At 36.3% G+C, this 26,749-nt stretch overlaps 1 protein-coding gene across 1 annotated transcript in view; it reads left to right on the top strand.

Annotated features, from left to right (window-relative positions):
- Window positions 1-26,749, top strand: part of CFAP47 (cilia and flagella associated protein 47) — a 330,871-nt gene that overhangs the window by 163,577 nt on the left and 140,545 nt on the right. The window contains exons 39-44 of the mRNA XM_054695900.1: window positions 649-735; window positions 3,985-4,055; window positions 5,819-5,961; window positions 17,354-17,465; window positions 18,177-18,403; window positions 22,369-22,543. Coding sequence (XP_054551875.1) covers window positions 649-735; window positions 3,985-4,055; window positions 5,819-5,961; window positions 17,354-17,465; window positions 18,177-18,403; window positions 22,369-22,543 — 815 coding nt within the window. The remainder of the gene's footprint in view (window positions 1-648; window positions 736-3,984; window positions 4,056-5,818; window positions 5,962-17,353; window positions 17,466-18,176; window positions 18,404-22,368; window positions 22,544-26,749) is intronic.

Genomic DNA, 26,749 nt, shown 5'->3' with positions numbered 1-26,749 from the left:
GACACGATCCGTTATTTTTTTTTCTTTCTGGCTTATTTCACTGAGCATGATCCCTTCCAGCTCCATCCATGTTGCTGCAAATTGCATGAATACTTATGCTTTTTACTTTATAATTCCTAGCCACACACCTGACATGTGGAGTCTCTTAACCATTTCTTGAATAAATGAGTGTTGTCACATAAGAAGACCTGGATTCCTGTGTAACTCCAAAAGAGTTACTATGCACAAATCAATGGGTACTGACTTCTCATATCTACTCCTGAAAGAAACATTGTGCTTTTTTGGAAATCAAATTAGAGGTTATGACATGTACAGCTCAGACAATGTATTTAGACCAGTGTGTGATTTTCTCTTTGCTTTTGGAATATAATTTGGCCAGTCATTTATATTCTGTATTTTCTTGCTATGAGAATTTAGTGTTGTCTTCCCATACTAAAGAATACTATTTTTTACATATTTCCATTCCAGAACCTTCCCATCTTTTTAACATGTGTTTTGCTTTGCAGAATGAGAACACATGGACTTATTGAACTGTAATTTATTGATTCTAATTATATTTTATGAGTGATGGAAAATTTAAAGTATTTTGTAGTCGTTTGAATTTTAATCCAGTAAAATTCAAAATAATCTTTTCTTCATTTGTTATAGTGTCATTTTGGTAGAATCCTCAACATTTATCTCTTTGCCTTCCCAACTGAGTGGACCTGATCAAGTCATTGATCACATGACACATAGGTAAATGTCTATATATTTTATGCTGATGATTACCTTAGGAAAGTTCTAAGAAATTAGCATTTAAGTAAATGTGTTTCATACTTACAGAATAATTTTAATTTATTTGAATTATTTAATTTTAGGTATATGTTATATATATAATTTATATTAGTCACATGCATGAAAATTGAATAAATATGCTCTTGACTTAATTCAGTGGATTCTCATTATTCACCAAAGTTATGGCCTGTAAAATTGGAGCAGGCATTTGGTTTGTAAATATTGAACCATTACTCCTAAAAGAAATATATATAATCATATAGATTATATTTGTAGTTCTGGAACCAACCCATCTTGGTAGATTCTACCTTCTTTACAAAGAGAAAATGAAGTTCAGGAATACTAAATGACTGCCTGAGGCTCATCCACTAAAAGGTACCAGAGAACAGTTCCAAACCATGTCCATCAAGCTCCAGAACCGGGGCTTCTTGAATTTCTGTACCTTCTCTTGTGGTCAGTCTCCATCCTCATGTCATCTTTGTATGAGAGCTAAACCAGGAAAAGCCCCATGATCACCTCGTTTCCCCTTAAATAGTAATTTATATGACCAGTGACTTAAATTTTTTGCTACTCTGCGTGTCCACAAACAACATGAGCACACCAAGAGTATTGATTTGGGGGTTACAAAGATGTTTTAGTGAGGTGAATTTGAAAATACAGAATTCGTGGATAATGAGGATTGACTGTGTTCAAGATTCTGGTAATGACATTTGTGTTTTGTTTAGAAAAGAACTTGGATTTCCAAATGGAGAAGCAGCTTTTTTTAAAGTTAGATTGCTTTATAGTTTTCATTTGTTACAAACTATAGAATTGCTATTTAATGTAGAATAGAAATAAACACAATGCTACTAAGGCTAAAGAAAGTCAGGCAGGAAAAAAAAATCATGTAAGCATTATCCGTGAAATACATGGATTTGTTGATGATTAATAGTGAATTATTACTTTATACCTTTGTCTCTGTAATGCTTGACAGTCTCAGTGTTACTCTTTCAGATACAAGATGTAGGTTAGGGCCCCTTGCTTTAGATTATTCTCACCTCAGTGTCCAAAATGGTTCAAAAAGCAGGAAAAACCCCCATTTTTACTTCCTTCCTGATGTCACCACATCCTTTTATGAAGAATTCCTGAACATATGAAGGATGGAATCAATCTAAACATTGACCTTTTTATATTTGTTCTCATCAATCATAAAAACTACACTTGAACCAGTTATTATCCTGTTTGCTTTAGACAGGGCCCAGAAAGCTGGCCCAGGACTAACTACATGAAGGTTTATGATAAAAATCTTCCTTTATTACTGGGAAAGGCTTAATAAGGAAGTTTGATTTATTCATGTCCTGAATGAAACCAATTCAATATCACTTTGATTGTTTTAGCTTGAAAAGAACTGCATACCATTAGGGCAAAGGAAAGAGGAAATCCATCCCTTCACATGTCCTAACGGGGCCCCATTCCCTGACTTTGAACCACTACTAAATTGTCTGAAAATATTCCATTGCTTCATTTGCAGTATTCTGTATAATTTTAGCATCTTTGGGTGCTATTTCTTTCTTAGGACCATAAGTTTAATTATGATCCCTCTACCATAGTTTCAGCAGTAATAACAAACACCTTAGGAAAATGATGGATGGAATGAGGTGCAGGGAGTAACAAAAATGTAAATGAATTTTGTTTTCCGTTCTGTCTCTGGGACAAGCAAGATACTGACTTTATAAATAAATTAGATTTATCCCTGAATTTCTAGCCTCAAGAACATTAATCAGGTAAAATGGAATTTTCCTGAACCGAATTATTTTATAATGTCTGAATTAATCATGATGATCATTAACTTTACGAACAAATCAATACAAATTTTAAGATCTGCAGATATTTTTTCTAGTTTTTTTCCAGAAACAGTATGGGTAACTCAGTTTTTCTGAGTTTATCTCCTTTGAGGATGAGGTAGTGCATTGATTCATTCAAAAGACACTTTCATTAGCTGTTCTCCAACAAAATAGATAAAGAAAAAGGAGATGATGCCTAAATTGGTCTATTTTCTATTCACAGTAGAAAAATGACTGAATGGCTAGAGATTGTATGTATTGAACAAAATGAGGTTTAGAGATTATCTGTGGATTTTAATCAAGACTTCTCAGAACTCCATTATCAAAGAGAGCAATATCAAAGAGAGTCATACATGTAGAGATAAGCAATCTGTTGTTCTTCCTTCTGTGTATGGTCTCTCTTATAAGGGCTAAAATACCCTCTATTTTGTCTGATGTATCTGTCAAATGCTCAAATTGCATAAAATATTAAATGTTCTTTACTTTTAATTGTTGTTACTTAAATGCTAGCCAGACTGTGAATAATGTAAAGCAGAGAATACTTACAAGATGTAGTAAATAACCTCATTAAGAATGTAGTGAGAAGACAAGACAGGGTTTGGAGGAAAAAAAAATGGGCATGGTTAGGAGAACTTTACTTGGAAATAGTTGATGTAGTTTTTACAGCATCAGATTCAGGCAAAAGCAGATGACAAGGTGAGAAAATATGGAGGTTTTATATTTTCAGAAAAAAAAAAGTTAGGCAGACAATACCTGAGAGCCCAAATATTAATTGACAGCTTGTTGAACAAAGTGATCATGAACATTAAGAGAAAAGCAATTAGGGGGAAATTGATAGTTTCTGAGAGACAAGGAACTTTCCAAGGGAGGCTGTTGCTTCAGGCTGTGATCCGCTAATTTATATTTAGACATGCTACCAGAGATTAAATAGCTGTCTAAGTCTCCTTCTGTCTTTATGAGAAAGAAGCAAATGTGGAAACAGTAAACTAAGAGGTGTTTTCAAGAAGCTGTAGAACCAATTTTTGAGAGTACCTGTGTACTCCTAAATTTGAAACCACCTGCTTTTGAGTCTTAGGATTTGGGTTATTATTGTTACCATCATCAAATGTTTATTTTTTTACAGTATTTGGAAACACAAGGGAATAATTTTTACCAAATTTAAAAGACAGTGGTGGAAATGTAGATATGTTTCTGTTTTATATTTTTCTTATTTTTAAGATTTCTAAAATAATATAAACTTCAAATGATATAGGAAATACATCTCTGATCTCTGCTTGTCATGTTGTAGATAGCCATAATAATGGATCTATAAGATTGAAGTAAGATAGGGAATTGTTTTGACTTTTGTTTGCATTGTTGATATCCTTTTCCCATTTATTCATGACAGTGATTATGTGCGTTCAAGTAAACGTGATATTGGTGAGGGCTGTTCCCAAACCCCAACTACCTTAAAAACTTGTGAGTACATCAAATTAAAGCTTTTCTTTGTTTTCATATTTTATTTTTATGTACAAACATAATATGGAGTAAAATAATCAACAAAAGCTGGTAAAAATGATATATTTCGGGCTGCATGGGTGCCAAACTGTTAGTCCTCAGCTTTTTCTGTTCCTTATTCTTTGGAGGACTCTGCCAGTGTCTTTCCTTTCACTGCTGAATCTTATTTTCTTCATCCTTGCAAGGGCTGTGTTTAGATAAAACGACCTGCATGTTCCTTTTAGATTATTCTAAATCGTTCAAAACTGTTTAGGTAACCTGTATAACCTAGTTTAAAATTATAAAGAGTACGCCTATTTCCTTTTTTTTGTAAAATAATTATGAATTTAGAAAACGTGGCTAGAATGATAACTAACAAAATGAATATAGGCGTATTCTGGTGATCTGTAGCTATAAGTTGCACCACTCTAAATGTAGTGACATTGAACAATAAACAGAAATTATGATTATTTTTACTCACACTTCTGGGTGAAGGTGCTCACCAGGGAGATACTTGCTCAGGGTCCCTCATGTAGTTGCAGTCTGAGGGAGCCTGGGACTTGAGGGCATCCCAAAGCTCACTCACATTTTAGATGGTTATTGCCTTTTGACTGTTTGCCTAGACATTTACATGTGGCCATTTTATGTGGGCTAGGCTTCTTCATGGGATGACAACTTGGTTCTAAAAGCAATTAAACCTAACACGAGAGATAATTAGGAAGAAATCAAGTTACATTTTCTGAGCCAATGTCAGAAGTCAGACTATTTGTGCTGCATTCTCGTAGAGTATTGGTTAGAGACAAGTCACTATGACTCACTCATCATATCTACACATTTCAGGCAATATTAAAAAAATTGTGAATATGTTTTAAAACTTCTGAAGAGATTTTATGTACAGTTGACCCTTGAACAGCACAGAGTTTAGGGGTGCTAACTCCCAAGCAGTTGAAAAGCCATATGTAACTATTGTCTACCCCAAAGCTTAATAGCTTGCTGTTAGTTTGGAAGCCTTATTGATAACTTTGGTTACATTTCTCTGAAAATGGTGCCACATATGGTCTGCAAATATGTTTGCCTAAGTTTTGATAAATTTTAATGTTTTGTGATAGATCTGTATCTATTTTATGATAGTAAATGATAAAATAGACTGTTTTATACAAACACTTTATGTGGTCAAGACATACCTAGCTTTTTAATTTTTCAGTGTTTCTTGGCTCTGTGGTTCATCTGCAAGTCTTTAAATTTTTGCAAATATAAAAAAATCAAATACATTTGTTGGAAACAGTCCTTATATAAACAGACCCATGGTATTTACACCTGTGTCACTCAAGGCTCAATTGTATATGTGTAAAACTTATTTCCAGTTCAACTTATACAGGAATTGCACCTTGTAATGTTAAACCATTACGTAGTGCTCACAAAAATTGAATATTCTTGGATGACCTCTTTGCTGTTTATATGTTATACATCCAGGCTAATTTTAAATGGTAGTGAAGTTCACTTTGTAATAAGATTATTTGTTAAGAAATTAATAATGGTCATACTTATGAAATTTTTATATCAACCTGAAGCTGGAGTCACTTACTTTCATTAACAAATATATTTATCATCTTCTAATTTTGTGTGCTGTTTTGAACATCTTTTTAATTAATCACAAAACTTTAATCACTAATTGAGACAGTTGTTTTATTTGAACAGCACTTATGAGATGATAAGTAAAGAGGCTCTGCTTCATGTTTTGGCAGCAATTAAGTCTGATTTCATCAGAGAGTTCTTTTGCTCCAGAAGCCTTCTTAACCTCGGATTGAAAGGGTCAACTCTAGAGCTTTACTATCTACCCTTTGGCATACATATACGCTACTGTGTCATCATCCTCAGCAACAAAAAGGTGAGAAAAGAGTTGTGGCTTCATCGTGGGCTGTCACTTTAGTGGAATAACCAGTACAGATCATTTAAAGACTAGAAATATAGATAAAGATTTCAGCTCTCTGGTTGCTGAACAAAGAGCCTGTCCTCAAGAATCAGCAGAGTTACATTTGTGGGTAAATTTTATAGTGGCTGCCTAAGGAAGTCCCATAGAATTATAGGAGAGACTTGCCTAGCCTTGCTGAGGCTCTGTTTGCATAGCAAATCACCAAGCACTGAGAACACACACTTATCAGTTCACATTTCCCATAGAGTGGGGGTCCAGACATGATTTAGGTGGGTCCTCTGCTTAAGGTCTAGCAAGTCTTCAGTCATGGAATTCACCAGTGCTGGGTTGTCCTCAGAGTTTCAGTTGAGGGAGGAGGATCTGCTTCTAAGCTCCCTGATGTTTTTGGCCAGAAGAAATTTCCTAATAAATCTGTGCATCTTACTTCTTCAAAGCCACCAAAGAGGAGAGGGCTGGGGAGAGAGAGTGAGACTTCAGGGGAAGTGTTTTTTGGCACTACCTCTTCTAGAAAGACACTGCTGTGTGTTGACCTGAGGTGGAAATTTATCACCCACAGGAGATAGCCCCAATTGTATCAGTTATGCACTTTGTTGTGATAAAGGTAATAGGACAGAGGTATATGCCTGGTGTCTTTCAGATCATTTGCACAAGAAATAATGCAGAATAGAGTTTAATTTCATGCTTTACCATTTACGAGGAAAAATGCCATGTTATGGTAATGGTAAATCTTATTTTTTTAATTTCCTTTAAAGGAGTTCAGGGTTTAACCAAATTCCTCTATATAAAAGATTATGAAAAATAGTGACTGTAATGTGATCAAATTCTTCACAATTTCTTTTTTATTTCAAATTATATTATAGCCCTAGAAAAATGTTTGGACTAATAATCAATTGCGTAGTAAAGAGGTTTTTATTCTTTGAATCAGACTATTGGAGTATTAATATTTGCTTCCATAAATTTTATCTAAATTAATCAAAGGGTAATTACACTTAGCTTGGCATCTCAATTTACTGAAATATGACTGTTGGTTACATATATTTGTCCATGTCAAAAAAAATAAGAAAAACAATAATCATGAAATTTGCTATCAATTGAGAAATAATTCTCTTAATCTAAAGGATTACATTGAATTACAATTACTTATGTGGGAAACACATCTATTAATTTACACATTCAATTTTATTGCTAATTATGTTGAAAAAATTCAATTACTCGCTTAAATAAAAATCAAAATTTCCAAGTCCACCTAGTTAGCTTCTGTTTTTATTAAATGTGTGATAACTGCTTTGCCATTAAGAACCACCTGTTGAACGCAAAAGTCAGTAGCCTTCCTATACACAAACAATAAATCTGAAGAAGAAGAAATCAAAAAGACCATCCCTTTTGTTATTGAAACAAAAAAAATCAAATATTTGGGAATAAATCTAACAAAAGAGGTAAAGGACCTATACAAAGAAAACTATAAAACACTGTTAAAAGAAATAGAAGAAGACACAAAGAAATGGAGAGACATCCCCTGCTCATGGATTGGAAGAATAAACATTATTAAAATGGCCATCCTACCAAAAGCAATATACAGATTCAATGCTATTCCAATCAAAATTTCAATGTCATTCTTCAAAGAAATAGAACAATTATTGATGAAATTCATATGGAATCACCAAAAACCCCGAATAGCCAAAGCTCTCCTGAAAAAAAAAGAAGGGAATGGAGGCATCAGACTCCCAGACTTCAAACTATACTACAAAGCCATAATCATCAAAACTGCATGGTATTGGAACAAGAACAGACATACAGACCAATGGAATCGAATAGAAAATCCAGAAATAAACCCACAGATTTATGGTCAACTAATCTTTGACAAAGGAGCAAAGAATATGCATTGGAGCAAAGAAAGTTTGTTCAATAAATGGTGCTGGGAAAACTGGGTCGCTACATGCAAAAGAATGAAGCTTGACCACCACCTCACACCATACACAAAAATCAACTCAAAATGGATTAAAGAACTAGACATAAGACCTGAAACCATAAAATATATAGAAGGAAATATAGGCGAAACACTACGTGATATGCACATCAAAGACATCTTTACAGACACATCACCCAAAGCAGTGATAGTGAAGGCAAAGATAAACAGCTGGGACTACATCAAATTAAAGAGCTTTTGCACAGCAAAAGAGACAATAACAAAAACAAAGAGAAACCCCACCAACTGGGAGAACATTTTTGCACCCAACACTAATGATAAAGGACTGATCACAAAAATCTGCAAAGAGCTGATGAGACTCAACAACAACAAAGAAAATAATCCAGTCAAAAAATGGGCAGAAGAGCTTAAAAGAAACATCTCTGAAGAGGAAATGCAAATGGCCAACAGGCATATGAAAAAATGTTCAACATCACTTGTCATCAGGGAAATGCAAATCAAAACTACCATGAGATACCATCTTACACCAGTGAGAATGGCACATATTAAAAAAACTAGCAACAACAAATGTTGGCGAGGGTGTGGAGAAAAAGGAACTCTTCTGCACTGTTGGTGGGAGTGCAAACTGGTCCAACCACTGTGGAAAGCTGTATGGAGATTTCTGGACCTACTAAACATAGAGCTTCCATATGATCCAGCAATTCCACTCCTAGGTATTTACCCAAAGGACACAGAAACATCAATTCCAAAGAACACCTGCACCCCTATGTTTATAGCAGCACTGTTTACAATAGCTAAGCTTTGGAAACAACCCAAATGCCCAAAAATAGATGACTGGATCAAGAAGATGTGGTACATATATACCATGGAATATTACTCAGCATTCAAAAAAGATAAACACATGCAATTTGCAGCAACATGGATGGCGCTGGAAGGGATCATGCTCAGCGAAATAAGCCAAAAGAAAAAGAAAAATACCGGATGGTCTCACTCATAGCAGGAATCTAGAAAACTTAAATAAGGGACCAGGAAAATGAATAACTATAAGAAAGTGAAAATCAAAATCAACAAAAAACTATGAACCAGAGACACTTTTAGGGGGGCGGGGGTGGGAGGGGAGGATTGGGGTCAGAATGGGGGGGCTGCAATTGTATGGGGAATATAACAATAAAATTTATTAAAAAAAAAAAAAAAAAAAAGAACCACCTGTTGAAAATTGTAAAGTAATTAGACTTCAGTTTGATAGCTTGCCATGTGTAAAACAAAAACATTTCTAATAACACTGCTATCAAGAAAATATACCATTTGTTTCATCTTGGCTACTCCTTGTGAACTTTCGAATAAAAAATCAAATGACTAACTACAGTTTGAAAGTAGAAATCGTTTTACAAAATTTCCATCAGTGAATATAGAAATCCTTACCTTCGGGAAAAGCTTACAAAAACCCTAAAAAATTTCATGTTCTCAAATACCAGAAATCCAAAGAAATTGTGCTTTTTCGTGTGTGCAGGGAAAAACTAAAGGGGATTCCAGAACAGATTCATGACACAGTCCCTGAAGAGTTGTACCTTCTGGAAGGGAGACTTGATAGAATTCCCCACACAAAGCATTACCTACAGTGCATACCTACAGCAGTATCCCAGCATGACCCTGAGTGCCACACTTGCTGTGCTGCCCATGTGCACATCTGTTTTGTGTTGACAGTGGGAAAACAACAGGATTGCTGGGTCATCTGTGGGGGGGGGCACAGAAACATCAAGCATGGTTCCTTGACATGGGCCCTGGGTTAAGAATAAGTTCCAGTTGCATCCACTTGCTGTGGCCTAACAGACCCTCTTACTGCAACCCGTGTTTCTTTTTATTGACACACATTATATTCCTTCTCCCCCTTTGTAGACTTTTTTTCTTGTTCTTCACTGGCCTTTTCTGTCTACAAAGTTTGGTCAGAGCTAGTCTGAGTATTGCTTATTTGAGGAAACCAGAAAGGGAGTCAGCATCTAAGTGCTTATACAAGTTGGTTCAGTCCCACACCCAGGCCCTCGCACAGCAAAGAAGTTTCTTATACAGTATTGTTGATTATAATCACTGTATTGTGCTCTATATAGGCACTATATGCTTTCCAGAGCTTAAGCCGTGCCAAGTAATATAAAAAGTTGACAGGACAAAGGGGGACAGCAGCCAGGAATAAAAACCCTGCAAGACCTTCTCATTGACTTATCATCTACAATGATTTGGTTTAAGATTATGCCACACCGGTCATCCTGGCCACAAGTATATTGTATGTCACTCTTGTCATTTCCATATATTTGCATAAATAAATGGGACCCCTCTTCCAATGCTTTGTACTATGACTGAGGTCATTCTTAGTCTCTTTTTCTGACTCTTAATATAGTCCCTGGTATGTATATTTTTAAATACTCTACAATCAATATGCAACTTTTTTCAATCATAACTTATGTACACACCGTAATACTATTGATTTTTGCTTAATTTTATTGAATGTGAAGGTAAGACCATTAGATTATATTATGCTAATATATTATGCAATTTTATATTTAGGCAAAGTGACTTCAGTTTTATGAAAGTTATTTTTATAGCTGGAAAGACTGATTATATTTTAATGGTAGTTTCTTTTATTTTCCATGATATTAACAGCAAGCCACATTTCATTTGCCCTTTGATTTTTTCATTTGATTCATTGCAACAGTATTAATTTTTGGGGGGGGTAATTGCAGTCCTCCCCATAGGCTATACCCCTGAGTTGTTCCCCAGGGAAACACAGAGAAGATGAAATTCCATCTAACCCATAAACACTAAAACATTCATTAACCTCAGGATGCCTGCCAACAATATGGGGGCAGGTTACATGAACTTTAAATTATACATCAATGTGATAAATGTTCACAAAGTTATGCGAGGTTCGAACACCCTCGACACTGCAAGACCTCCCACTTCACCCATCTCCTTCCCCAATTATTGTGAAATCATCATCCTACAAAAAGCACTGCAACCTTTTTCATGAAAAATATGTGAAGAAAATCAAAAAAGAGGAATTCGAATCCAGTGTTAGCTATTTATTCTTGGTGATTTCCTCTGGTTTGCTTATGGATAATACTACCAGTTAGTCAGTTAAGATCCTACCTGGCTCAGGGGTACCAATATTTTAAGTTCGGGGAATACCGCTTTAAATGACATGTAGAATACATTGGAACAGTAATTCCTAATTTTCCAAACCCATGTGAATTTTATGGATGCTCTGATTTTTTTTAATTGAGATGTAATCGAGAGATAATACAATGCAAGTTTGAGGTGTGTAACCTATTGGTTTGATATATTTATATGGTGTGTGACTACTGCAGTAGCATTAGCTAATACCTTCATAACATCATATAATTTTTTGTTGAGCACAATTAAGATCTAGTCTCTCAGCAACTTTGAAGTTTTTGATAAAATATTGTACATCTTTATATAATAGCAGAGGAAAGGATAGTTGATTAAAAGAGGAGTTTGTTTAAGAAGGATGAGTAGAAATTTTCCAGTAACACAGAGTTCGCACAGAAGAATAGCAGAATAACATTCTAAGAAGAACATGATGTAAATAGTTAAATATGGAATTTCATGGACACTTGAATTGCTGATTCTGAGTATGATTCGTTGGCAGTGACAGAAAATGGGTTGGATGGGTGAGAATAATAATGAGGAGGTTAGTGAATTTTGAGCTTTTAAATTGAGTAACTTAACTTCTTATCATTAGCATTATTACTGTTGAAATCAGGAGCCAATGGAAAGTACTGAGCACTGACATGACTTGGTTAGAAAATACTTTTGGTTTAGAAAATATCTCTGGGACATAATCATAGAGGAGATTAAAACTTGAAGACAGAAATGGGAGATTTCTCTAGAGATCGATTTAAAGACTGGCTAAAAGACCTTTGCAATCTATACACTACTCCCCTTACCACCATTCTATACAGCTCTCTGCTTTTTGTTTACTAGCAGTAAGGACAGAGAGAGAAAAGTGTGAGAAGCAATGATGAAAGACGAAGTGATGATGTTCTATTTTGGGAGGGAAGGAAGGAGATGAGAGAGAACTGTAAAGATGAATATTGATATAAAGATCCTTCCCCCCCCCCCAAGATTTATTTATTTATTTATTTATGCAAGCACTGGGTACAGTCAGAAGCGCGGGAGGGTGAGAGAATTCACCAGAGCCAGAGCGGGGAACAGAACAGGCAGACTGACGAAATACACTGCTGAGGGGAGCAGTGGGCACTGCAGGAGAGGTCTGCGCACCATGTGGGACCCTCGCCGGCTGCCAGGGATCGAACCGGCACTGCAGAGGCTGCGAGTAGCTTCGCAGCCCAGCGCTCAACCGCTGCGCCACCAGGGGAGGCCCATAAAGATCATTCTTAATGACAGTTTGAGTGATGTTCACACTGAAGGGTAGCAAATTTTCATTTACTTCAAATTAATGGCAATAATTGAAATAGAAACTGTTTTGGAAAATGTGATAAAGCAGAAGAGAGATTGTTAATTTCGTTGCCACAATGACTTCTAGTTCCTAGGCCCAGCTTTTTATTTGATGATATACAACATATCATGAATTTTTATTAAAGAATATATTCATTATTTATGCCATTTAAATATATGCTGCCTTCTCAAATGTGGAATCATCTTTGAGGCATGCAATTGAGAGTGTGTTAAAGGGGGACCTCCCCCGTGGCGCAGCGGTTGAGCAATGGGTTGTGAAGCTGTCCGCAGCCTCCACAGCGCTGGTTCGATCCCCGGCCGCAGGGCAAGGGTCCCACATGGCGCGCAGACCTCTCCTGGCGCCCGCTGCTCCCCTCAGCATTGTACGTCGTCAGTCTGCCTGTTCTTCTCTCTGCTCTGGCTCTGGTGAATTCTCTCACCCTCCCGTGTTTCTGACTGTACCCAGTGCTTGTATAAATAAATAAATAAATCTTTAAAAAAAAAAAATCTGTCCCCCCCAAAAAAAAAGATTGTGTTAAAGGGGCTTCCCTGGTGGCGCAGAGGTTAAAAAGGCCACGCGCTATCAAACTTTCTCCAGCCACTAAGGCACCAGTTCGATCCCCAGCCAGGGAGGTGACCCACATGGCGCAGCAGACCTCTCCTGCCTTACCCGCTGCTCCCCTCAGCAGTGTATTTCAGTCAGTCTGCCTGTTCTGCTCCCCAATCTCTCTGGTTAATTCTCTCACCCCCCACACCTCTGGCTTATGCCCCAGTTCTTGTATGCATAAATAAATAAATCTTTTTAAAAAAGATTTTGTTTAAATTTTGTTAAGAAAGTTGAACTTTTCAGTACATGCATACAAAGCTTTTTAGTCTTTCTCACCACTACTGAGTCTTCTAGCTCAATTACTCTATGAAAAATAGTATTTTTAAAGAACAGTGATTATTCTTGCTGGTCAGTTTCACATTATAATTATGGAAAAGTCAAGTAGTCACCTACAGTGATTAATGATCTCTCTCTCTAGAGTGTGTGGAATTAACATTTTAGAATTTTAGCTTAGCTTTCATATGCCTAACCATCAAACATTGAAGTCTTTAGCCATCAGAATAATAAATTGTTGTCACAGCAGCTCAAACAAATAAATTTAGAAACCTAGCAAGATCTAGACCTAAGAAAAGAGAAGGAGTAGAATTTAAGATCTGTGAAATAACATGGGGATTTTCTGTATAGAAATGTTTTTTTTTTAATTATTTTTAAGATTGAGGTTGTTCTATATATCGGTTGTTCATGACATATCCAAGGTTACCCAGCTAACTAGTGGCAGAGCTGGGATTAAACTTTCCTGCCAATTCAGTGTTTGTATCTCTCCTTTCTGGGTCATTAATAGTGGGTTGTCTTGTAAAGTTGCATACAGCTGTGCTATTTGTAAACTGCATTTAACTAGATATATAGGAAAAATAAAATACCTTCTATGAGGACTTCTTATAATTGACCATGGACTTTGACATCTTTCTGGAAAAAAAAATAGCATAAATTCCAGTGAACCAGTTTTACTTCCTTTGGCATGGTCTCTAGACTTGGAAGGTAAGGGACTATCCTGCTGTAAGATATTCCGTTGTGTAGCTGGAACCAAAATTTGCTTCCCCTTGTTTTTACTGGTGCTCTTAAGTCTTTACCCACTTCAGATCACTTAAGTTAGACTTGCCTTTTTACAGTATCCTCTGCTGATTTGTTTGTACATGAATGTTTAGAAGATGCTGGGTCTGTTAAGTCCTGATGGGTGCTAGGCAAAAGGTTGGGTTCCTAATATGTGTTACGTCCCCTTTTCCTCATCTTATGCTATCATTCCTCTCTTAAGATGTAAACTTTTTTTTTTTGCTTCTATGCCTTTATTATTTATTTTTAATTATATATATTTTTACATAATTTTTCATTTTTGTATAATGTATGCATTTTCATCTTGGTTATAGTTCCCATACAATTCCCATCACCCATGAACTATCACCGTGGTCCCTTGTGCTCTTCCCACCCTTATTTTAATCCTTCTCCCTTCTCTGATGTAAACATTTTTTTAAAAAGATTTTACTATGAAAAATTAAAATACAGTTCTAGAAATAAGAGTAAAATAAATTCCCCAATACCCTTTATTCACCCCTTCAACAGTGTTTGTGTTTCATGATTATAATGAAGCAAATTCCAGTCATCACATACTTTCATCCATGAATAATTTGGTGTGTACAACAAAACGAGTCTCTTTTTTGACATGACCATGATGTCATTACTACTAAAAAAAATGTATTTTTTTTGTAATAACCTCAAACATCCAGGCAGTGTTCATATTTCTTCTAAATGTCTGGTGATTGTATGTTTTTTCCTAGTATCTCATTTATGGTTTCTTTGTTTTCATTGTACTGTAGGGAAAATAATTTTCTTTCTGCTCTTCTCTTTCCTTCACTCTTCTGAGTTTTCAGCTCAGGCCCCTGTAATAAAAGGGAAAAACAAATGGAAGTTTATTAACATCTACAGTTCATGTACACACGGGAAATGCTGAGGGAAAAAATGAGTAACTTCTTGAAGTGGCTTAGAATTTAGGCTTAGTACCATCTTTACAGGGAAAGGGGAGTGGCATGTTGGCCTCTTAGAGGAGAGTCATTGAGTCCAGGAAAGATGAATGACCCTTACAAATGGGGACAGTTTGTGACAACTTTGTCGAGCTGTTGTGTTGACTTCTAGTTTAATCTCCTGTGATAATAAAGGCTAATTATAGTAAAGTAAAAATCAAAATCAGCAAGGAACTATAAACCAGAGACACACTATGGGGGTGAGGGGAAGGGAGCAGACTCAAAACAAGGGGGGGTGGGAATTGTGTGGGGACTATAACCAAGATGAAAATGCATACATTGTGCAAAAATGAAAAATGATGTAAAAATATATAAAATAAAAAAATAAACTTACAGAATTAAAGAAAAAAAATCAATTTTCCTTGAGCCGAAACTCTCAGAAAAGGGATTTGCAATAATTAAGTTCCTTTTGGAGTTTCTGTCTGTAACAAAATACGGTTTGCAGAGAAAGTTTCTCCCTGCATTTGATGGTTTTTGAGCTCAAAAAAGCAATATACCAAAGTAGGATATTTTGCAGTGTCATACTCTGCTATCCTTCAGAATCAAAGTATAAATAAGGTCCATTCATTGTGGTTTTATTACATGTCTTTAAAGACTCTCCCTCTCTCCCCCAACTGTTCATTTAACCTCTGTACTCCTAAAATTAAGCTATTGTTTATCCCATTTGTACAGAGGCATAAATGAACTCAGAGATTTAGTAATCTAAATGTGGATTTAGGTGGATGAAGGTGGACCTGGCAAGCTTTTATTAGAAGCTCGAGCCAAAGCTTGTGGTGTGATTCCAAGAGAGGAGCCAGGAGGAGAAATTTATATGGTCAGGTCCAAGTGGGTGGGTAAGGAGGGCAGTGTCTTGGTTTATTTTGATTTGGGCTGTGCCCAGGCATGTGCAGGCTGGTTGCATTTGCACTGCACATGCATGTTTCTTGGCTTTCCCTTTTTGGAAACTGTAAGGCAATTACTATTCAGGATTCACACTTTCTGTCTAGCTTGGCATGGGTTTGGTCAGTCTGGTGGGACAAAATGTGTGAACAAGATCAAAAACATAGAACTTCTAGTCCTCAGTTTAGTCCACCTGTTTAAACAGGATGCTGAGATCCAGTTTCATAGCTTACATAAGATGCTGGGGCAGTTTGCTTCTTACTGGCTTGAAATTGTACCCAAATTGTCTCCTTAGTAGCTAGTAAGTGGCTGTGCCAGAATTCAAACCAGCTTGTCTACCTCTGCTGATCTTTCCCTATGTCATGTTGCTGCCGCTACTTTAATTTTGACTCTCTCTGTTTAATTGTTTGTGCTACTAGCCTAATTATTCCAAAAGATTTTCAGTTCCTCTTTCTTTACTTTGAAAGCCTACACTTTAAAATATACACTGTTCCAAAAATGATGGCACTGCCATCAAACAATAAATAATAGAATGAGGGAAAATATTTTTGTTTGCATGGTCCTTTTTTTACTTTAAGCTAGCAGTCTAGCAAGTGTAATTGTAGTGATAGCGATCAACTGTTGTCATTGCCATCTGGAAACTTCTTTCTTACTCCATCTTCATCTTCTGGTTGCTTGCAAAGCTTCCACTGCAAAGTGATAGATGTGTATTTAAGTCTTCACCCATTTTGGGTCTATGTTGCTGAGACTTGCACACTGCATTGGTATCTTTATAGTGTGGTTAGGGGAGGTAGAACCCACTTCCTGAGGACCAGAGCTGAGTGGCCAGGTGAATGTATATAACATGGAAAGAGGGTGGACTCAGGGAGAGAGACATGAGGAAGGGTGTACTTGCTTCTTGGCTTCAGACTAACAGCAGGGATTTGGGGGACTTTTGAGGCTTGAAGGAGACACATGGAGGATAGATATGCAAAGACCCTTGGATGAGGGACCTATGGGAGAGGCTGACAATGACAGCCATTATCATGATTTGTACAATAATTTTGCCTTGTCCCAGACTTACCTGGCCCCTTCTGCCCCTTTTTTGTGGTTCCCCACTAGAAGTTGCCTTCAACTTGAGGCAAGCTTTTGGGCCTCATTCGCCCCACTTCAGGCCAACCCTGTGTGGTTGGGGATTTACCTGCAAGGTGATGGGTAACTTTGGGTGTTCTATTGGGAAACTTATCCTTTCTTCTCTCTCTATGCGTATTAGCCTATCAAAGTTCTTTCATATTATCCCTTGTCTTTATGGGCATAGATGGTTGCACCCCTTTAGAGTATACAAGATTGGGGATCCCAGGATACCACGTGGCCACACACTAATAGTATACAGATTTTTCTAGTAACAGATTTATCAGAATTGTTTTCTGATGTTGTATAATCTAATACTATTATGTGGTTGTATTTTAGATTGGAGAATTAATATATATCCTAGAAGGAAGTGGCACTATGCCCTTGCCTTCCAGCTTCCTGCCAATGGATTCTTTGACTCCAATTGATTACCACCGTTCTCCTGAAGAAGGTAGAGTATATATCTATATATCTATATGCTTTATTTCATTTATAATGTTGAAGGACCGCTCTGTTCCTCATATTGTCACTTAAGAATCTTCATAGCAATTATATAATCAGAGTTTTGAAGGCTCCTTTTTAACTTTATTATGTCAGCATACATGGAATAGAGTGCCATTTTAGCAATTAAGAAAATTTCGATTTAAAATAATATCTTTTTTTTTTTCAATCTTTGGATAAATACTGAAACTTGGCATACAGAATATTTACTCAACACAACTTTCCATTTCATATTCTATAAATCTCAAATTCTATATATTGTATTATAACCTGAACTTCTACCCTATATTCTAGTTTAACGTATAAGCTTGTAAATGACAGAAAATTGAAGTTCTTTCCATTTCTTGACAGATATCTGTCTTGACATTTATTTCTATTCCTCTACCATATGATAGGAACACAATGGTCAGTGAACTATTGAGCATTTCATATTTCTATGAAAGTGCCATTTGAATAGAATTCATTTTGGAGAATGCCAGTAGAGTATCTTTTTTTCCTGAAGACTTATTCGTGAGTCACTGAATTAAGACTACAAGAAATATTTATATTTTGCTATGGTTAAAGTAAGCCCATAACTGCAGCTTTATATTTCAGTTCAGTAGATAACAATGTCAAGGGCATAAATGATCATTGCACTCGTGAATATTTTTGCTTTTCCTAGGGTTAAATAAGACAGATCCAGTTCTGTATTTGCAGTGTGAACTCGGTCAAGTCCTGGATGTGAAACTTAATTTGCCACTGACAAATGAAGCCAAAGAAAAGGCTTTGGCTTTTGCAGCACAGCAACAGATGTCAAGGGTAGAGTATGAACGAAGATCGATCACAGGCACCCTGGACAGCAGTAGTGTCCGTGTGGCTATCGCCCTCCTGGGACTGACCAAGATTGAGGTGGGCATGAGGGACAGGTCATGTACTTACATTATTCTCTCTTTAGAAATATGCAGAGCTGTTTCTACTTAATCATAACAGCATTTTTACATTTAAAAAATGAAAGCTGGTTTTCCCCAGAAAGACAGTAGACTTTTTCTTTGTTTAAATCTCATTAAATAATAAATCTGAAAGCATTCAACTAGGTAATTTTAGGCATTAGAGTGTACTCATTTTATTCATAGTAGACTTCAATTATGGCTGCACATTAGACTGTCCTGGAGAATTTAATATAATACCCGTGCCCATGCTCCACTCCAGAGCAATTAAATAAAAATCTCTGGGAGAGGGTGGGTGGGGAAACATTCTAAATGTTGCCCAGGATTTTCTGTTGTCTATCAGAAAGGATTACCCTTTGGGTCAGATTACCAGGCTGAGAACCAGACTAACACTATCTCCCTGTGTGACTATAGGCTGATTACTTCAAAATGATCAAACTCCAGTTTTTTAATTTAATTTTTCATCTGAAGGTATTGGTAATTTATGGAAACTGAGTGTGGTGATTAAGTAAAATACTTAGCATATATTTAGTACTCTCTATATGTTATTGTTATTATTACTATAGACATTATTATAGCTTGAATTCCGTTTTATAATGGCGATGAGGCTCCATCTAGTCTCCACAGAGCTGTCAAAGCGATGCTTCTGGTATGCCCACCTGCTCACGTTGCTACTCTGTGCACATTCCTTTCCTGACTTTGCAGCTTGTGTCAGGATAAAAGCACCATCCACAGGACAGTCTTTATGACCCTCCTGGTCTCAGCTCCTCTGTGGCACCCACTCACTCCCCTGGCTCTCTTAGCACAGGCCTCCTTGCTGCTCTTCAAGCACTTCAGACTCTTCCCTTCGCTGTGTTTCCCTCCTGTTAGAGGCTGCCTCCTCATCCACTTCTGCTCTGCTAGAATGCTGTCAGTAAGGATTCAAAATTTTTTTTTTTCTACCAGCTGCTCTCCAAACCCTAAATTTCCTTCAGTTTCTCAGCAGATAGCATTTACTACCTGAAAGTACTATATTTATTTGTTTATCTATTATGTGTCTCCAACAAGGGAATTTATGGCACAGCACACACTAAGATGTGTGCTGTGCCAACGATAGTCACAAAATCTTTGTTAATGGAGGAGTGAATGGTAAATATTTTCATCGTTACTGTTTTACCTTCATTTACATATATTATAACAAAATACTTAGCATTGTAAAGATAATCTTTTTTATTTGTCAGAATGCTAAAATAAATGCAGTCTAAGCACAGGTCTCTAATAATTAATGATGGTATTAGCTACAACAAATAAAAATTTACACACCTTATTTTGCTTACGTACATCTAGTCTCAAAGGTTCCTTTTCAAGAGCAATTGCCAATACGTTCTTGAAAAACAGCAGTGTTAATATTCTTTGCAACAGGACAGTAAGCAAGATTAATTTTAAAAATACCTCTTTGCATAGTAATTTATACCTTTGTTTCCCTCTATGTGCACTTTTCAAATTATCTTATTGATTCCGTGGAGAAATTTAGGAAAGATAGGATTATACTTGTACAGAAAATGAAAGGACTGGGACATTAAAAGACTTAAGTTATTTTCACTAACAGGGCAGGGACTATAGCCCAGATCAGGTTGGAGACTTTATTGTATTTTAATGCTGGAAAACAAATAAAAGATTTGTGCAGGCGTGTAGTTCATCCTCTTACTCTGATAAGGATATAAACCAAAACCCCCAAATACTAAGAGAATAGGCCAAGGGGATTCCACTGACTTGTGACAAAATATCACTGAGCCTAGGTTTTACCATTTCTTTTTTTCTTTTTTTTATGTATTTTTACATCATTCTTCATTTTTGTACAACGAATACTTTCTCATCTCAGCTATAGTCGCCATGAAATCCCCACCACCCATTCACCTGTGTACCATCACCATAGTCCCTTGTGCTCTTCCCACCCCTGTTTTGATCCTAACCCCCTTCCCACCTGTCATTTCTCTTTTTCTTACTCTGCATAGCTTCCACTTCTTAGTCTATTACCATGAAATAATATCATGTGACAAATAAAAATCTAAAATCCTTGAAGTATAGCTGTTTAGGGCCAAATCTTATCAAATAAATGTAATCACTTCTCTACCCAAGAAAAGTGAGATATCTGACTGATTTTTTATTGCACAACCCTTTGTGGTTTGAATTTTTGAGATATTGGTGGGATAGTAGTAATATGGTATATCTATGTACTGAGAGGGACAGAACCTTTTTTTCATGAACTTGTATTTCAGGTACTTAGTAGTTATTGAATTCATAATCTGCTGGCCATTAATAAACTTAGTCTAATGATATGCTCAATAGAACTGGAAAGATTCAGAGCTTACAGAGTGGTTTCCTTATGTTTTCTATTAACTCCTCAAATTTGTATTTTAAAAGTCATGTTTTATTCTCTGGAATAAATAGCACGAAAAGTCATTGAAATTTTGAAATTTGACAATATGTTTAAAAAAAGGAAATTAGTGAACCATCCGATATTATTTATTTGTGGTTTATTTTCTTACATCTTTTTTGATTGCTGAGTAGTATTCTATTGTGTATATATACCACACCTTCTTGATCCATTCATTTGTTCTGGGGCATTTAGGTCGTTTCCATATCTTGGCTTTTGTAAATAATGCTGCAATAAACATAGGTATGCAGGTTTCCTTTTGAATTAGTGTTCTGTGTCCTTTGGGTAGATTCCTAGGAGTACAATCACTGGATCATATGGATTTTAGTGTTTTGAGGAACCTCCACACAACTTTCCATAGTGGCTGGACCAGTTCACGTTCCCCCGAGCATTGTGTGAGGGCTCCTATAAAAGGAAATTTGAAAGATATACTTGGCTATAGCTATCACCTTGAGCTTTTAGAAAGTACATCATATTTGGAATGACCTGAATTTATAAAGACAGATGATATACATTTAGGCAAAAGAGGTAGTTGCAGATATGAAGTTTGTTTACAATAACAGAAAATTAATTAATTTAAATTTCTGCAATTGCATGATTTAAATTGCCAAAATAAATGGGATTGCTAAAAGCACTAACATTTGTTTTTGGAGTAATGAGAACATGATAATGCTAAGGAGGGCAACAATAAAGATGATGACAGCAACAATGGTGATGACAATGATAGACATTTATTAAATACATAAAATATGTTTCCAAGGACCTGGCATTTCTTTGTACTTTAAATATTCATAGCAGGGATAGGTAGTGTATACTATTATTGACCATATTTTACAAATGAAGATGTTGTGGCTTTGGTTAATAACGTGGCCATATTTACTTAGAATTGTGTTATAAATGCAGACAATGTGGCTCTAAGAATGCCCTTTCTAAGCGGTGGGCTACACTGCGTAGTTAGCAGTAGAACATCCAAATCAGAATAAATGATTTTCTACCTCTGTGCTCTGCATTGCTTGTTTTATTCGTAAAAAAAATTGTCTTTTATCTTCAGTATCCCATTTTAGGAAAGATAATGTTGTGCTGCAATATATCTTGAGGAACATGTGAATGGAAGTGATTTTTTTGTAACTCACCTTCTGTCACTAATGTCTGTATGTACATATATATGTGTGTATATATAAACATATATTTGTGTATGTATATACACACATATATTCACAAAATTATCATTAGTAAAAGACAGGGGACTAACTTGTTACTGAGAAGATGGGTAAATGTTAAGAATCATAATCAACTCAAGGAGGGAGGCACTTTATCACAAAGGATGACTCCATTGATTCTTGAAGCTTATTACCATTGTCTTCTACTAATTAAATAGTAATATGTCCAAAGAAGTGAATAAATTCAATCCCTTGGTGGATTTTCCCCCAAGGGACATAATGCTATCTTCTGTGTTTTGGAGGTAGAGGGAAAGAGAATTGCATTCCAATTTTCTCTTTGTTTATTTGCAGTCGTGTTTGCTCTTTAATATCTCAAAGTTGAAGAAGCCAAAGTCCGTGGTATACACAACAGAACTGAGCCTTCCAGAACACTTTGATATTCCCAAGAAGATCTATGTTCCTGGGATTCCACAAATGAAAACTAAATTGAATCACTCTCGAGGAGTTATACCCATAAATAAAACAGGTAATCAGCAAAGTATGGACTACAATGTCTAGCCCTGTCCCAGGCTTTGTGAAATATTAAAATACAAAGAATATATTTTCTCCACTAATAGGATGTTCAGAATATAATTGAAAGATAGTTCAGCTATATGAATGCCTATTATTGAATGATATTTTACATTAGAAATAATCATGCTGCATTACAGCAATCTAAATTATGTACTGAATTTGGGTGCTAAATACTGGTGCTGAAATTTGCAGACCTGTCTTAGAGAGTGGTTTTCAGATAAAGACAGTAAGTGCACTTTGAGAACAGTGAGCTCTTGCCTTGAGAATAAGTGGGTTCCTGAAGTTCTGCTGGAGTTGTCTTAGGCTTGCTCTAAAGGAAGGAAGTTAAGGCAAAAGCATATTAGAAGAGAACAACACCATTTATGAGTAATTTAACTTTCATCTGGATTAGGGCATTTATTGTTTGTGTGTTTACTTTTGGTTTTCTAGTGCTCTTTTATTCTGTTTTTGATCAGAAAGGGTTGAGCCATTTTAATCAAATATTAATACACTTACATTTTAAAATATAACTAATAAAATATAAACAATGTAAGTAATTTAAAGTATCCAAAATTGTTATGCTTTTATTTCATTTCTTTCCAAGTTAATGGATACTGATAAGAATGTAATTTCTTTATTATAGTTATTCCTTCAATTTACCCTCACTCCAGTGTCATATATTCTAAGTTATGTTGTTGCTAACTTTGGTATTGTTCCAATTTCATTGGCTGTCTTTTTATGAATTTGTGTTATCTATAATGCATTTCTGAATCTTATCCATTGGTTACAAATGATAAATCATGGGTATAATCTCTGTTCACTTTGCCTTCCTAGCAGAACTGAGATCCTAGATTAAAATGCTCCGTACTAAGCAGGTAACAAAGATTTATGATTTAGGTTTGGTCTAGGCAATAGGGAAGATTAAACCTATGACAAACTGGAGAATAGATGCTCTGTCTAATCATTCAAATTAAAAAAAAATTAATGACTTACGCAAGCCAAATAGCTGTGAGAGTATTTTTCACTCATCAGCTATTGGCATCCCCTCATGTTAACTTGTCTTTTATTTTAATCTTTATTACCTTTCAGGTTTTCAATGTACTATTAAATTCATGAATGCATAACTTATTTTAATAATTTTTAATCCCTCTTTGGGTAACTGGTAAAACTGTGTATATTATAAACCCAGTTAGGATTGGTAGTCTGAGTGATTCATCATTCAGCCATTCATTCATCAACACTATTGAGCAGCGTTTCCTTTGGACAAAGTTATGAAAATTGACATATTCATCCCTTATAGTAATTTGCTTTATTAATTGCTGTGGATAGGACTTCCAATACTATCTTAAATAATACTGATAAGAGAGGACATCCTTGTCTTCTGCATCATCTTAGAGGAAAAGCTTTCAGTTTTTCACCACTGACTACTATATTAGATATTGTTTTGTTAGATATGGCCTTTGTCATGTTGAGGTATGTTCATTTTATCTCTGTTTTGTTGAAAAATTTTACCATTTTATTAGATCATTTTATTTTATCATTTATTGGATCTTGTCACATGCTTTATATCTATTAATAGGGTCATATGATGTTTATCTTTCCTTCTGTTGACATTGTGAATTGCATTGATTGATTTGCATATGTTGAACGATTCTTACATGCCTGGGATAAATCCCAGTTGGTTGTGGTGTATGATCTGTTTAATGTATTGTTAAATTCAGTTTGCTAAGATTTTGCTGAGGACTTTTGCATCTATATTCATCAGGGATATTGGATTGTGTTTTTCTTTTTATTATGATGTCCTATCTATATATGTTTGATACAGGATAATGTTGGCTTCATAAAATGTGTTTGAAAGCATTCCCTCTTCAGTTTTCTGAAGAGTTTAAGGACAGGTATTAGATCATCTTTAAAGGTGTGGTATGAGGGCCTCACTGGTGACGTAGGAGTTAAGTCTCAACGCTATCACCACAAAGTCCTGAGTTCAATCGCCGGCCAGGGAGCTAACCCATATATGGCACAGCAGACCTCTCACCTGCTGCTCCCCTAAACAGTGTATTTCAGTAGCTCTGTCTGTTCAGCTCCCCACTCTGTCTCTGGTGAATCCTCTCACCGTCCCCCGCCCCCGCCCCCTCTGGCCTATACTCCAATTCTTCTATGCAAAAATAAATAAATAAAAATCTTTATTAAAAAAAGGTTTGGTAGAAATTACTAGTAGAACTAGTAATTACATTTTTTGGGAATCTTTTAATTACATTTTCAAGTTCCTTGGGTTTTGAGGGGAGGAGTATGAGCTCTCCTTTTTTAGGTATTTACAGCTATAAATGTCATTTAAGTACTGCTTTAGCTGAATCCCATCAGTTTATATATGTTTTCATCTTTATTTTTACTAATCTTAAAGTATTTTCTAGTTTCCCCAGGTTTTGCTTGACTCATTATTTTTTTCATTTATTTTAAAGATTTATTTATTTATGCATACAAGAGCTGGGGTGTAGGCCAGAGATACAGAGGGGTTGGGGGGGGGTGAGAGGATTCACCAGGTACGGCGTGGGGAACAGAATAGGCAGATTGACTGAAATACACTACTGAGGGGAGCAGTGGGGGAGACAGGAGAGGTCTGCTATACCATGTAGGTTAGCTCCCTGGCCAAGGATCGAACTCCTAATTACCCTCATATATAACTTACACTGATGAGTGCTTGTCAGTTTAGCTTTCTGGCTATCAGAGTGTTTATCCCCCTGGCTACAGAAATTGCTTCGATGCTTTAGTTGACCATAGTTGATTCAGCAGGAATCCAGACTTGGAACTTTTGCTGGAATTTTGGAAAAGGGATGGCTTTTCTTCCTGCAAGATTTGTTAAACTGGTAGGATATACCCATGAGTGAGTGAAGAGAGTCTCCAAGAATGAGGTCAGCACAGAGGAAAGCAAAATTAAAAGATGGAGAAAGAACAATGACATCTCACAGTTTCAGGTGAGTCTGTGGAGGCTGTCATTGTAACGGTGGCCGTTCCCTCTGCAGATGCCAGTTATAGAGTCAAAAAATGAATCTTGGATATTCTTTTATTGAAACTATTTAAGCATAGAATAGAAGATCATCATTTATCATGGATGTGTGGAAAAAATTCCTTACTCTCTTCCTGAGAAAGAGGTTGAGCTCAAAGGCCTGGACCACCCTTCCCACTGAAAATTATTGTAGTTGATTTGCAAGTCAAACCCACAAGAAATTAAACTGTGTTCAGAAAGGGAAAAATAAAAATGTCTTCTGTGGTTCCTGTTAGTTTTAATTGGGTTTCTTACAAATGAAAGTGATCTTTCCACATTGCCAGTCACCAACCCTGGCTGTTTGCCAGTGGCACCTGGGTATCTTTTGCAACGTACATATTTCAGGCCCTACTTTAGACCTACTAAATCTTTCTCAGGTTTGAGAAGGTGTGGAAACCTGTATTATACAGGTTCCCCTCCAGATCAATGCCATAGTTAATCCGCTCATTACATTCAGTGCTGCACAGGGCAATGCATCACTTCACATCTCCTTTTTACTAATGGAGAACGTGAGATCCAGAAAATTTAAGTCTCTTTAGGAGGTTGTGTAAGAGGTCACGTCAAATATCCTTAGTAAACACTGAAGTCTACTGAGTTGTTGTCTATCACTGTTTTCATCTTGCTGGAGTGCATAAAATAGTTATGCTGCTATTTATCCTTAGCTTAGTAATCTTCTTAGTTTGAGTCCTCTAGAATAAGTAACCTGAGCAAGAATTAAATATTAATACTTTACTGGGGAGATGCAAACACAGGGCACTGAAAGTGAGAACAAAGAGGAAAGAGGGAGGGAAGGAAGGGAGGCAGAGCAGTGAGGGATGCATGGCTGCTCCCTGTGTGTCCAGTACTTGCCCCCATGAATAAATGCAACAGGTGTCAGTTCTGAAAAGCTATATGAAAATAAAGTGCCCCTGAGAATCAGTGTGAGAGAAGGAGGGCATTATATCTGCATGCTTACCTCCTGTCTCCTGCCTCCTGATTGCCAGATTTTACTCAAAAGGGAGTTAATGTTCCTAGGCTACAAGGTGCCATTCGTTGGCCCTTGGGATGCCAAGTTCCATGCCCCCTTGGCAAGAGGAGCCAGAAACACTGAGCAAGGACTGATCTATCTGTATAGAGAAGCAGCCAAGGAGGTGAAGC

The sequence above is a fragment of the Talpa occidentalis genome, unplaced genomic scaffold, assembly GCF_014898055.3.
Source record: "Talpa occidentalis isolate TD23 unplaced genomic scaffold, MPIMG_talOcc4v2.1 talOcc4.15, whole genome shotgun sequence".
Lineage (NCBI taxonomy): Eukaryota > Metazoa > Chordata > Mammalia > Eulipotyphla > Talpidae > Talpa > Talpa occidentalis.
Note: the sequence above shows the minus strand (reverse complement) of the source record. Positions and strands in the feature narration are given on the sequence as shown.